The sequence below is a fragment of the Prosopis cineraria genome, unplaced genomic scaffold (genome assembly GCF_029017545.1).
Source record: "Prosopis cineraria cultivar Desert tree isolate PC_DT_omini unplaced genomic scaffold, ASM2901754v1 PC2, whole genome shotgun sequence".
Classification (NCBI taxonomy): Eukaryota; Viridiplantae; Streptophyta; class Magnoliopsida; order Fabales; family Fabaceae; genus Prosopis; species Prosopis cineraria.
Window position 1 is genome coordinate 17,728,537 of NW_026555333.1, and position 14,143 is coordinate 17,742,679.

The 14,143-nt window shown below is 34.8% G+C and overlaps 1 protein-coding gene and 1 pseudogene across 1 annotated transcript; both read right to left on the reverse strand.

Annotated features, from left to right (window-relative positions):
- Positions 1–792: 792 nt before the first annotated feature.
- On the reverse strand, positions 793–2,868 carry LOC129304221 (pentatricopeptide repeat-containing protein At3g14330-like). The gene is made up of 2 exons (XM_054943912.1): positions 1,886–2,868; positions 793–1,759 (listed from the first exon to the last, which is right to left on the reverse strand). Exons 1-2 carry the CDS (start codon positions 2,823–2,825, stop codon positions 1,242–1,244), a joined length of 1,458 nt encoding a protein of 485 aa, XP_054799887.1. The 5' UTR covers positions 2,826–2,868; the 3' UTR covers positions 793–1,241.
- A 3,897-nt stretch (positions 2,869–6,765) lies between these two features.
- LOC129302587 (2-methylpropanoate--CoA ligase CCL4-like) lies at positions 6,766–12,193 on the reverse strand (annotated as a pseudogene).
- Positions 12,194–14,143: the final 1,950 nt, after the last annotated feature.

The following is a 14,143-nucleotide window of genomic DNA, read 5'->3' on the forward strand; positions in this document are numbered from 1 at the left end:
AGAGAGTTTTCACCTTTTTACGAGGATAAAGAGAAGTGATGGAGGTATTTAGGGTCTTATTTGGCAGATTAAAAATTCCAGCAGGCAATAATTGCCCCAACATATATAATTGATCATTGGAAGCTACTCTTTTGAGCTTGACGCAAAATGTGGTTCTGGTCAAAATAATCAATTGTGTGAAAAATGAGGTGTTTGCGTAATTTTTAGTAAAACCATGGTTTTGGTACACTTAATTTTGAAACCATATCCAAACAGTCACTTAGTGTTCGTTCTCCAGTGGTAAGCCAAAAAGGATTTGCTTTTGCGCTCAAAGGACAATGTTTAATTAAGTAGTAAAAGCTTGGCTTGCGTATTTCTCTCTCTCTCTCTCTCTCTCTCTCTCTCTGGATTATTCAATGGCAAAATATCTCCAAGTATTTTTTTAATAATATTGACATTCAATGTTTTATACCATCCAACGCATTGGCCAGTATGAAAGATAACATTCTAGAGGCTTGGGAAGATCTTGCTCTTCTGGATTTATAATGTCGTGAACTTTGTTAAAATATTCATAATTTAATACCAATCATATCATCTTCATGTCAACTTTTAATTTTCATTCTAAACAAGAGAAAGTTAAATGCCCAACAAAGAAGATCTCGCTCTCAAAGTCTACCTCATCTGTTACCTTGAAACCAATTGTATCTGCAATCAGTTACAGTCAAGGGCACCTCTATAACTATTCTCTCTGACTAAGCTGAAAAGATATATATATATATATATATATATATATATTTGACAAAAGTGGTCCATGCTCAATGATTTTGCATAATTATAAAAAGTGATTTAGTCGTTGATAATCTTGCATCATGATTGTAGGGACTTTGATTCACCAAAAGTCCTTGCAAGAACAAGAACCGTTTGCGAAATGATGGAACCTATTAGTATCTCTCAATACAATCATCCTCGCAGTAACTCTTGAAACAGCTTTCATCCATGAATGACAATCCCTACAAACCCTAAGATTCTTTGTAATCCTGATATTCCATCAGCAGTATGAATAAGCGCGAATATTGCTGCTATGCGTTCTTATGCCCACAAACCCATGTCACCTTCATCTCTTCATTCACATCATGAAGAACATCACCAGTGTCAGGGATATACCCTGCTTCTTTGATAGCGTCAAACAACTCACTCCAGGTTTCCGAATACTCAGCCGAAGAACGAAATTCTGAGCTCCCCCCGGCGATGAAGGTGTGAATTCAATGCTTTATTTGTGTCCAGCTACATCCAGCCACTTTCTTGATTCCTCTCATGGCCATCATCTCTCTAACTGTCTTCACACCATGCCACATTTCTGCTTTTGCATAGATGTTTGAGAGCATCACATAGTTGCCAGGATTGTGAGGTTCGATTTCGAACAGTTTCCCGGCAACAACCTCTGCAAGAGGAACATTACCGTGAAGACGGCATGAGTTAAGTAAGGATCCCCATATGCTTCCACTTGGATTCATTGGCATGTTTTGCACCAAAGCTAATGCTTCTTCAATTCTTCCTGCCCTGCCTAATATGTCTACAAAACAAGCATAGTGCTCTAAAGATGGTTTCACCCCATAATCCTCCATCTTATTGAACAATTCTTGCCCTTTATCAGCAAGTCCTGAATAGCTACAACCTGAAAGCAACGCAATGAAGGTAATACCATCTGGCCACATGCCATAACTTACCAATTCATCAAATAAGGCCATGGCTTCTTCAATATATCCATTTATTGCATAACCTGTCAGCATTGTATTCCATGTAGTCAAATCCCTACTCTGCATTCTGTAAAACACTTTCTTACAGTAATCAAGGGCTCCACATTTGGCATACATATCCATTAGTGAGTTGAGTAATGGCAGATCACCTTTCTTCCTAGACTTCAAAATCTGGGCATGCATCTCCTTGCCACTATGAAGTGCAGTAACTCGAGCACACATTGACAAGATCATCGTCATAGTAACCCAACTGAACTTGATACCCTTTCCTTGCATTACTCTAAAAGCATCAAATGTCTCAGGCACTTTGTCTTGAGCTGCAACACCAGCGACCAAAGTGTTCCAAGAAACCACATTTCGTTGAGGCATTCCCTCAAACACCTTTAGGCCATCACCCAAGAACCCACACACAACATAAAACCTCAGGAGTGCATTATTCACCACTTGATCTTCTTCTTCATCACTCTTAATGACTTGAGCATGAACTGCTCTACCCAACAACGAATCAGACTTATCTGCACAGGCCTTAAGAGCCATGGAAAGCGCGAAATTGTTAGGTCGGGCATACTGAGTTGATAACATTTCACAATATAACATCAAAGCTTCATTAGAAAACCCATTTCTGGAATACCCAATCGCCATAGCCACCCACACTGACTCTGGCATCTTTTCATCTTCAAGACCGTGGTTGAAAATCTGGCGAGCCTCATCAATCCGACCACAAACAGAGAAGAGAGTGATGAGCTTGCTTTTCAAAATGGGGTTACGCAAAAAGTCTGGCTTGAATCTGGCCGGTGATTGAAGGAAGTGAAAGTAGAGCTTTTGCCCATGTGAGAAGGACCTTCTGGAGATGCAGGCATGAAGAAGGGAGGAAAGTGCGTCGACATCGTCTGGTTCGTAAGCCGTGGACTTCGACGGCGAGGACTCGATCGGGCTAAGCGCCTCATCTAAATTGCCAGACTTGGAGAGAAATCTGAGAGTGGAATTGAAGTTGAGGGGCGTTGAAAGTTTGCGAGACGGGGGGTTTAAGATTACCGTTATGTTAGTTTTGACAGTTATGGTCGTTGAGAGAGAAATGGCCGGTAGCATCTTCTCCGTCAGTTATCAAGTTTCAGTTTCCATCACACTCCTGGGCTTTGAAGGCTTGAAGATGAGGGGGCTTCAAATTAAGCCCATTTTTCGGGTTATAAAAGCAGAATATTTATTTTATTTTCACAATGCATAATATTTATATTTAATAATTAATATTGTTCACTTTTATATTTTTTAAAGTAAGGTTGGAATATGATGTTCCATTCTCAAGGTCGAGTTTTCCATTATATTTTCCAGCAAAATTTATTTAAATAAATTTTAATGTTATATTATTAAGCATTTAACATGCCACTTGCAAGGGAAATCATTTCACATGGTCAACTTGGAATCGTAGATCTATCACTAACTTGCCACTTTAGGTCGTCCAGAATCAGAGATAAAACTTTGAGCACGTCCTAGCAGAAATTTGCTTTTGATTTACAATTGCCTTTCAGAATAACATCCAAGTATTTGATCTTTAAGTTTGGTTTGGATGGAGGGAAAAGTAAAAAAAAATGAGAAAGAGAAAAAATTAACCGGAAATTTTTTTAAAAATAGTAATTTTTTTTACTATTTTTAAAGGTCCCTCCCTAACTTTCTTTCCTTCTTATTTTTTTCTTAGTGTTCTTCCGATCAATTAGTTCTCATTCGTAGAATGGTAGGGACGATTCTCCATGCTTGTTAATTTGCAAAAAGCAGCCTTGTTCATATAATGAAAAGGTCTAACCCCCAATCCTACTTGTTCAGTACTACAGCAGATTTTCCCTAAGGAAGCTGATGCATCCTGTTATTTCCATGTCAAATATGCCTCAGAAAGAATGGGCTCAAACAGAATCAAGCCTTGACACCAATTTCCTTGGAAGCATAAAACAAGAGAGCTTATATAGATATATATATATATATATATATATTTGATGAAGCTATCACTGATTAAATTAAAGTTAATATTGCTGCTTGATAGATAACAAAGATGATTTCCATCCATATAGCCTTTTCTCAATCTTTTGCAGGATATATATCATCAAAAATCAATGTCTTATCCATGCAAGAATCAATCAAAATACTACCTAAGAGACTTGAGGGACTAGGTTTTATTTTCATTGATAATCATCTGATAGATAGTCTTATTCCTCTTTTAGTATTGAATTGTACCAATAGCTTGCCATTCATAAGAAGTTGATAGGAGACTGGTGAAACACATTGCGTGTTCATTGAAACCTAAATAGGTGGAAAATTCATATCATTACACAAGACTTATTGAAGAAAAGACACGACATTTTGTCAAAAACCTTGGAAAAATTGATCTTCAGAGCACCCCAACTTACTTTCATTTATTCCTCTTAATAGCATGCAACTGTAATGTCAGATCTCAGATGCTACTTGTATATTGTCATAAATGAGTGAGTGTACCTTAGATGAAAGCACTTTGAAAAAGATTTATCCGACGAAAATCCTTAAAAAGTCTTTGTAACTTCACAATTTTGGAACAAGATATATATCAACTTATTGAGACTTTTAAGCAAAAAGCCTCTTTCTCTGAAGGTGAAGACATATATTACAGATGTCATAACCAACAATGCCCCGAGAATGTTGAAAAACCTGACATGAAAACCATCAATATCTAACGCATTGTCATGTAGCATCTCAAAAGTAGGTTTTTCCCCCTCATCTATAGTGAACTCAGTCAACTAAAAAATTAACATGATCTTGTTTGAGCTTCGATAAATTCAGACCAAGTACAAAGTCTGAGATTTCCTCCAATGAAAGCAATTGGCTGAGAATCGAAAATGTCAGTTGTGAAATGACTGGAAGCTAATCAGAAGTCCAATTATTGTCCTCATCTTTGATCCTGCAAATTCTGAAGATCCTCTCTTCATCTGACAGCCCAAAAAAAAAAAAAAATTGTATTTCCATCTTCTTGCAGAAGAAAAAGTTGTCTTGGTCTTTGAAACCAGGCACATAGCTTCTACACAATCATAACAGAATCCCAACATGTGTTTTGTATCGTTCTACTTTACTAAATCCATCTCAGCCTGTTCTTTGTCTAACTATGATTCTCCACTTGTTGAATTCTCCACGAAAGATTACCAATTCTATTTATTTTGTTTCCAGCTTTGAACATTCTTCATTAATTGTATAGAAGAGAGCTTGGACTGTAACAGGAAGCCATGCGACCCCACTATATTTAAACTTCGCCAAAAAATTCAAATCTAGCATAGCTTCTTCCATTCCTTTTTTTATCAAAAGAATAATTATATAAAAAAAAGGTGGAGCATGATGAGAAGCAGCTATTGGAAAAACAACATGTGACTCCATTTCTTTTGCTAGTCCAGGTGAACCATTGTCCGAACCTCCGTCATTTTAAAATCATTAATCATATTAATGAACAAATTAGCTCCTCTGATTCCTGAATGTCTACCGGATTTTTGCCAACAAAAGAGCATATTGATTAAAATCATTTCATTCCTGTGGGACTTCCCCATAATATTATAGAATTTAAATACGTGCAGAAAAGTCTCATTCATTTATGGATATTTACTTAATATCCACTATTTATAACAAAATTTGAGTTTTTTTTTATTTGCAGTTTTTTTAGATATTTTGAAACATGAAAAAAATTAATAATAAAAATTTATCTTTTTAAGTGTCAATGCCTTTTATAATTCAATTAAATTGAATGGGTAACATTATGAATAATGATAAATTCATGCTTATACAGAGAAAAGATAATAAATTACATAATGTTTAAATATAAGTAATATTTTAGTTACTTTTAGAAATTCTCAGAAGAAAATCAAGAATAGCTCACTCCTTATAGCTAAGGGTGATCAAAACCGAACAAAATTGACCACATCAAACCAATTCAAACAAATCCAATAAAAATTGAATAAAACCAATCATTATTTAAGCTTGGATTGATTTTATAAATTTGAAAATCAAATGGTTTCATTTATGTTTTGGTTTTTCTCTTTGAAACCTTAACTAAACAACCATACCAAATGCATTAGTCTAATATTTTTTTATGATTGATATTAGACTATTAGTGTTTATTTTTTTAATTTTAATTTCAAATAGAGCCCACTCCCAATCTAAAATATTTTAGGAAAAATGACATCTAGGCCCCTCCTAAGAAAATTAATCACAGATAAAGACCAATGTAGAACGAATTGTTATTAAAATGAGAACCTGACTTTTTTTTTTTAATGAGACTTATTTTTTATCTTTATTTGTGATTAATTTTCTTGAAAGAGAGCTAAATGTGATTCTCCCAATATTTTAATAGAATTTATAAACCTTCATTTCTCAATTTTACTACTATAGAGTTGAATGCATACACTCATGTGTTACGTCAAAATGATTTTTTTGAATAATTTTAGATATAGAATTTCATTTTTTGATTTTTTAAACAATTACTTTTCATTATAGATATCAAAATAATTTGTAAATAAATTTAATTATTACTTACAAAAACATATATTCCAGTGTTTTTTTAATAATGAAATTTGAATATTTTTATTTTGGACATGATGTTCATTTTTATTTATGAATAATAAAACCAAGAATATGACTTGAAGTTGAAATATGAAAGAGAAAAAAAGTAAAAAAGAATATGCTTAGCCTTAATAAATGATTTTATATATTTAAAAGTATCAAAACTTAATCCATGTATAAATCAAATTGATCAAGAGTTTTTTTTTTTTAATGCAAACCAATTGGTTTGATTTGGTTTATACTTTGATCAAAATTGAGTCAAACCATACATTTGATCACCTTTACTTATAACCATACATGAGCTTATATTTTGAATAATTAATTGTTGGCCAAAAAATTGCATAATTAGTTATATGTTTTTAATAGTTGAACATATTTTAATAATTATATAATATTTATAATCAATAATTTCATGCACTTTGCAATTGCACTTGGCCCAAAACTATTATAAATTCTATAAATTAAATTATATGAACAATTTGAATAGATTATTATAACATGTAATAACATCTCCTGCATGGTATCCTAGTTTCTAAAAGAAAAACATAACGACAGTTCTCATCAATTATTGTATCCAATGTTTGATTTTCTACGCAAGATTCCTTACGTGTCGTTTATAAACGTTCTGAACACACACCTATACACATATATATAATATGGATTGAACTTCAGGTCAAACAACGTCCCTTCTTTCTCTCTCCAATCTCATCTTCTTCGTCACAGTCTGCTGTGTTTCAAGGATCCCATGTCTTGGGCTTCCTTTCTCAGCACATACTTCTGAATCTTTCCGGTCGACGTCTTGGGAAGATCCTCCTTGAACACCACCGTCTTCGGCACCATGAAGTGCGGCATCCTCTCTCTGCAATACTCTATTATTTCCTTCTCCGTCGGCTTCTTCTCCAATCCCTCCTTCAAGCTCACGAAGGCGCATGGCGTCTCTCCCCAGAACTCGTCCGGCCTTGCCACCACCGCCACCTCGTCCACCGCCGGGTTACTGTGCAGCACCGACTCTACCTCCATGCTGCTCAGATTCACACCCCCACTTATGATCACGTCCTTGGATCGATCTTTAATCTCTAAGTACCCATCTGGATGCATCACCCCCACGTCCCCTGTGTAGAACCACCCATTCTTGAAGCACTTGGAGTTCATTTCTGGATCTTTCAAGTAGCCTAATGTGAGGCAACCTCCCCGAAGAACCACTTCTCCGAGGGTTGACCCGTCTCGTTCCACGCTTTTACTCGAATCCGGATCCACCACGTCCATCTCCGCCATCCCGATGGTTCTCACGCCTTGCCTTGCCTTAAGCTGTGCCCTCTCCGTCGCCGGCAGCAAATTCCACCCAGTCTTCCACGCACAAGAAACCACCACCCCGCCTGTTTCGGTCATCCCATACACGTGACTAACCACAAATCCTAAGGCTTCTGTGCGGTGCAATACCGCCGCTGGTGGCGGTGCTCCTCCCGTGAAGACTCGAACGGGGCTTCTGAGAGGTTTCTTTCTTGCAGAGTTTGTTAGCATGTTGAGAACCACAGGTGCAGCGCACATGTGTGTGACACCGTGGCGTTCGATCAGAACACGGTGGCCGCGTCGAATTTTCGGAGGCAGATATTGGTTCCTCCGACGGCTGCCATCCCCCACGGGAAGCTCCACCCTGTTAATCATTACACTTGGAGCCAGAAACAAATAAACAATTTTATTAAAATGAAAGATGACTAAACAACCAAAAAACAATTACAATGACAAGGGACTTTATATATATATAGCCCCCGAATATCCGAGTAATACAAGTGAATGAATAAAGCAACTAATCTAATCAGCTAACAGAATACATTATTATATTATATTATTTAATACAAATATTCCTAACACCCCCTTCAAGTTTGGAGCCAAGCAAGTCAATGGTTCCTAACTTGCATATCATCTTTTCATGATCCTCTTTTCCAAGAGCTTTAGTCAGAACATCTGCTAATTGTTTTTTAGATCCAACATGTTGAAGATCAATCATTCCCTGCTGTAATTTTTCACGCACAAAGTGACAGTCTATTTCAATATGCTTAGTTCTCTCGTGAAAAACAGGATTACTAGCAATATGAATAGCTGCCTTGCTATCACAGAAAACCTTGACAGGCTCAACTTTAGTTAAACCAAAGTCTTTAAGCATTCTAATTAATCAAGTTACCTTTGCGACAGCTGAACCCAAAGCTCAGTATTCAGCTTCAGCTGATGATCTAGAAATCGTACTCTGTTTCTTAGATTTCCAACAAACCAAAGACCCACCAAACTTCACTAAATATCCAGAAACAGATCATCTAGAGTCATTGCAAGTACCCCAATCAGAGTCGACAAAAACACTTCAAAGCATTAATATTAGATCTTGATAGGAGAACTCCTAATCCTGGACTTCCTTTCAAATATCGAACCACAAGTACTGCAGTCTCCATATGAGACTTCCTTAGAGAACTCAAAAACTGGCTCAGTGTCTACATATCATAACACAAATCAGGCCTAGTAGTTGTAAGGTAAGACAGTCTACCTTACCAAATGTCTATATGTGGTTGGCTGTTGAAGCAAAGGATCCTCCTTTTTTCTTTTTCTTTTCTGTTTCTTCTTCCTATTATTGTCTGCAAGTACTTTTCCTTCTGCAGTTAACCTCACATTTTGCTCCATGGGAATGCCCAATGGCTTTGCACCACTAAGTCCCATGTCAGATATAAGATCAAGAGTGTATTTTCTTTGATTAAGAACAATACCTTTTTCTGATCGAGCCAACTCAATCCTCAAGAAATATCTCAAGTTACCCAAATCTTTGATTTTAAAAATTTGATGTAAATGATGCTTAACTTCATTAATAGCTTGCATATTGTTCCCTGTCACAACTAGATCATCAACATAGCACAGAATAATAGTTATATCAGATTCCTTTTGCTAAATAAAAAGAGAGTAGTCATACTTACTCTGTCTAAACCCCCCTTTGATTAAAGCTTCAGTAAGTTTAGCATTCCATTGCCGTGATGCTTGTTTTAATCCATACAAAGATTTGTTCGATTTGCAAACTTTGTCTTTGCCATATTGCTCAAATCCCTATGGAATTTTCATATACACTTCTTCGTGCAAATCACCTTGCAAAAAGGCATTATGCACGTCCATTTGAAATAAAGGCCACCAATGTTTCACAGCAAGGGTAAGAACTATTCTTACTGTAACCATCTTAACAACTGAAGAAAAGGTATCAAAATAATCAACCTTTCCTTTTGACTATAGCCCTTAGCCACTAATCTTGCTTTACATCTTTCTAAACTACCATCAGCTTTATACTTTTTCTTAAAAACCCAACGACAGCCTATAGGAACCTTCCCTTTAGGTAAAGTAACTATATCCCAAGTTCTATTCTGTTTTAATGCTTTCATTTCTTCCTTCATGACATCCACCCATTTCTGTTCCTTAACAGCCTCATCAAAACTGTAAGGCTCAAAAATGTTGTCTGCATTTAATAAAAAATTTGTATAATTTGGAGAAATGTTAGCATAAGTAATATACTCTTGTATAGGATATTGACATCTTATCTTTTTACCTGTCTGAACACTTGCAGCTTGACATATGTAATCATTTAGCCAAGAAGGTGGTTTTCTTTGTCTTCCAGGTGCTGGCTGTAAATGCTGCTCAGTGTCAATGACTGTCTCATCTCCATGTCCTTCATTTAAGTCTTCCTCAGGATTGGATTGCTGTAAGTTTGTTCTAGATTGAGTAGAAATATTTTGTGGAATCACTAATGGTGATTCCTATTCTTCAAAAAAGAAAGGATCTATAAAAGGAGGTCTGTGATCATTTTCTGAAGTTAAATCCACTTTATTTCGTTGATCCTTAAAAGGAAATTTATTTTCTAGGAAAGTGACATGTCTACTGATACAAATATTCCTATTAGTAATATTATAAAGTATAAAGCCTTTTTGATTTGGTAGGTAGCCAAGAAAAACGCAAGGGTCAAATCTGGAAAGAAATTTATCATTATTATTAGGGACAGTGGCAAAAGCTAAACACCCAAAGACTCTCAATGAAGATAAATCAGGTTGTTTCCCATATAACAACTCATAAGGAGTTCTATTTCCTAGTTGTTTAGAAGGTATTCTATTAATAAGAAAAGCAGCAGTCTTCACACTTTCACCCCAAAACTTCAAAGGAACAAGGGATTGAAAAATTAAACTTCTAACGATTTCTAATAAATGCCTATGCTTTCTTTCTACAACCCCATTCTGTTGGGGTGTATAAGGACATGTTGTTTCATGCAAAATTCCTTTACTAGCCAACAATCTTTTAACATTATTATTTACAAACTCTAATCCATTATCACTCCTTATTTTCTTTATATTGACAGAAAATTGGTTATTGACATAAGCAATAAAATTCTACAAACATTGAAAAACATCACTCTTATGCTTTATTAAAAAAAGCCAAGTGCATCTTGAAAAATCATCAACAATGGTGAGAAAATATCTATGACCTTGGTATGTGGGCTCCTTATAAGGACCCCAAATATCCGTATGAATCAATTCAAAACAACATGAAGTATTTGATTTGCTAAGAGAAAAAGGTAATTTTGTTTGTTTAGCACGACTATAAATTTCACACTTACTAAAACATGGAACAGAACCAGAAACTTCATTTTTAATAACATCTAAATGTCTAATAGTATCAAATAGAGCATGACCAAGCCTATGATGCCATAACAGATGTTTTTGTCCACTATCATTATCACTGTGCAGATTCATAAGGGCTTCCAGATTTACGCTTTTGTCAATTAGGTATAGCCCATAATTGATTTTACCAATCATTCTGGAACTCCCAATTGATATCTCATGCAATGTACAAAATTCATGATAAAAGGATATGACACATTTATTTTCCTTAGTTAACCTAGACACAGAAATCAAGTTATAGCGACATTGAGCTGTATAATAAACATCAGTCAACACAACATTATCAAATAATTTGACAACACCAGTATGTGTTACAGTGATTTCCGAGTAATACAAGTGAATGAACAAAGCAACTAATCTAATCAGCTAACAGAATACATTATTATATTATATTATTTGATACAAATATTCCTAACACACCCGACTGGTTGTTTGGGAACGGCGCAGTCGATCAGAGAATCTACGGTCATCACGAAAGTCGCTCGGTGGCAATGAACCACCCCCTTGGGAGATGCCGTTGTACCGGACGTGTAATTCAAGATCATCGGGTCCCACTCCCTTTTGGGTCGGATCCACTTGAAATTCGGATCACCCTTCGCCACCAACCCCTCGTACGTATCAAAGAATCACTCTGATGATGTGGGCTCAACTGAGTCATCAGTTATGAGGACAAGGATCGGCCGTTGAGTCTCCTGAGGCAGCAAGGAGATAGCCTCAAGGACCAGAGAGCGTGAGACGCAATCGACAAACACGAGCATGGATTCACCATGGCGGAGGATGACGGAGACGGTGCTAGCGTCAAGGCGGGTGTTGATGTTGTTGAGGATGGCGCCAGCGAAGGGAACTGCAAATTGGATCTCGTACATGGCAGGGATGTTGGGGGCGGCGACGGAGACTACATCGCCGCGACGGATTCCTATGGAGGAGAGAGAGGAAGCTAGTTGGAGACAGCGACGGTGGGTTTGGGACCAAGTGAAAGTGGTGTGATTATAGATGATAGAAGTGCAGTCACCGTAGACGGTGGCAGCTCTATCGAGGAAGCCTAAAGGAGTGAGAGGAGGAGAATTTGCAGTGCTTGGCTTGAGATCTTCCATGTCGATGATGAAGACGAAGAAGGTCTTGGTATGGCCCTTGCGGCAATGCTGGGTAAACGATCGAGAGAGAGAGAGAGAAGATGCTTGGACGTGGTTGCTGAGTGATGCAATATTTTATATTAAATCATAATAAAAACTAACCTAAAGCAAAGCTGACGTATTCAATAATAACAATAAAGATGATGATGATGATGGAAACTGAGAATTATACAAAAGGGCGGGCCAGTTTAAGGGTAAGATAAGAAAGAGTGTGAGACAGGGAGGATTAAGCAGGGAAATTATTATTATTATTATATAAATGGATGCATGCAAGTGCATTGTCTTTTTGTCTCTGTGATTAAAAATAGATACTGCATTAATGATTGTAAAAAATTAAATAAATAGTATTGCAATCATGATTATCAAACTCTCTAGTTGATTTTTTAAATTTATTATTTTTATATTTTTAATTTATAAAATCGTGTTAACTCATGTATAAACTTAGATTAGATATAAACTCAATTAAACTTGCAAGTTAATTTTTTGAGTTTATCATGTTTTATATTTCTAACTTACAAAATTGTGTCAACTTGTTCATAAATTTAGAGTAGATGCAAAGTCAATTAAATTCGCTAAACTCATCAATTTTTTACTGAATTAAGTGAGTTAAATATATACTATGTAAAACTCAATTTATAAAAACGGTAGGACTGAATTGAAAAATAAACTTAAAAGAAAAAAATTAATATTGATAAAAAAAAGAAATACAACAAATATGTTACCTAATTTTAAAATTTCTATGTTAGTATGATAATTTATCAATATAGATAAAATTAATTTTAACGATTTATATTTAAATATATTTAAATTAAATTATCATCATATTTTATATTTTAATTATTTAATTATATATTTTAATGGCTAGTTTACAATTCAAGTTGACATTCGTATCCTTGAACATGGGATGAGGAAAAAATGGTTAAAATATAGGTTTTCTTTTATCCTACAAAGCTAGTATAGTACCCAAGTTGATGCATTTGATTTTTGATATCGATCAATTGCCGAGTTGAGTAGTTTAATTTGACCATTGGGGATGCATAAAATAATGTTGAGATCTATAGATAATAGTGTTGAGAAAACTCTCTTCTATCTTAAATTTATAATGGTTAATAGTGTTGAGAAAAACTCTATCTTAAATTTAATACTTTTTAACTTTAAATTACTGGATATTACTGAGTATTAAATATTTTTTTATTCTAAAAGTTTGGAATGTTTTACGCTCGACATTTTGGTACCTTGATATGTGGAATCTATTTTCTCTCAAAACTTGCACGTTGTTTTTTATGAATTTGATTTTATCAACTTGCATCCTGGAGACGTTATATTTTTAGTTTAGAGTTGGTAAAAATTGTTGTTTTTATAATATCAATAGTAACTAATACTTTCTTCAATTATATATATGGGATAAATTGGCCCACTGGCCCCAAAAAATCTAAATTTTTAAAAATTTAAAATATGGCCAGTTACATTGGTATATGAGAGGTTTATGGTTGATATAAAAGGATTTATCATTAAAAATTTATAAGGCATTTAGTATTGATATATGTAATGCTATATCATTGACATGCTCCTTTAGTCCTATTTAAAAGGCAAGTTTTAAAAAATCTATTTGGTTTTTATATAATATTTAAAAAGTAACATGATATCACTTTTTATATTTGTTAAATAGGAACATATTTAAAATTTTATACATTTTTATTCTTTTACTTTTAAACAAGCTATAATACAAAATATAATAACTATTAGACTATTTATTTGATTTAGTCCTATAATATGAGTTTTATATATCTACAAAAGCCCCTTATACATGTTTGGTTTTTAAACATTGTGGAATCATATGAAAAGTAATAAAGGGAAATGCAAAAAGGATAATGTAGTAAAATTATATTACTCATTAATTTATGTATTGTTTTTTTTAATTGTATTAAAACCGTAAGAGACATTTAAAAAAAATAAGAGAGTACTTGTTGTATACACTGAGTCCTATTTATAAAGCAAAGAAAGAAAATTTTTT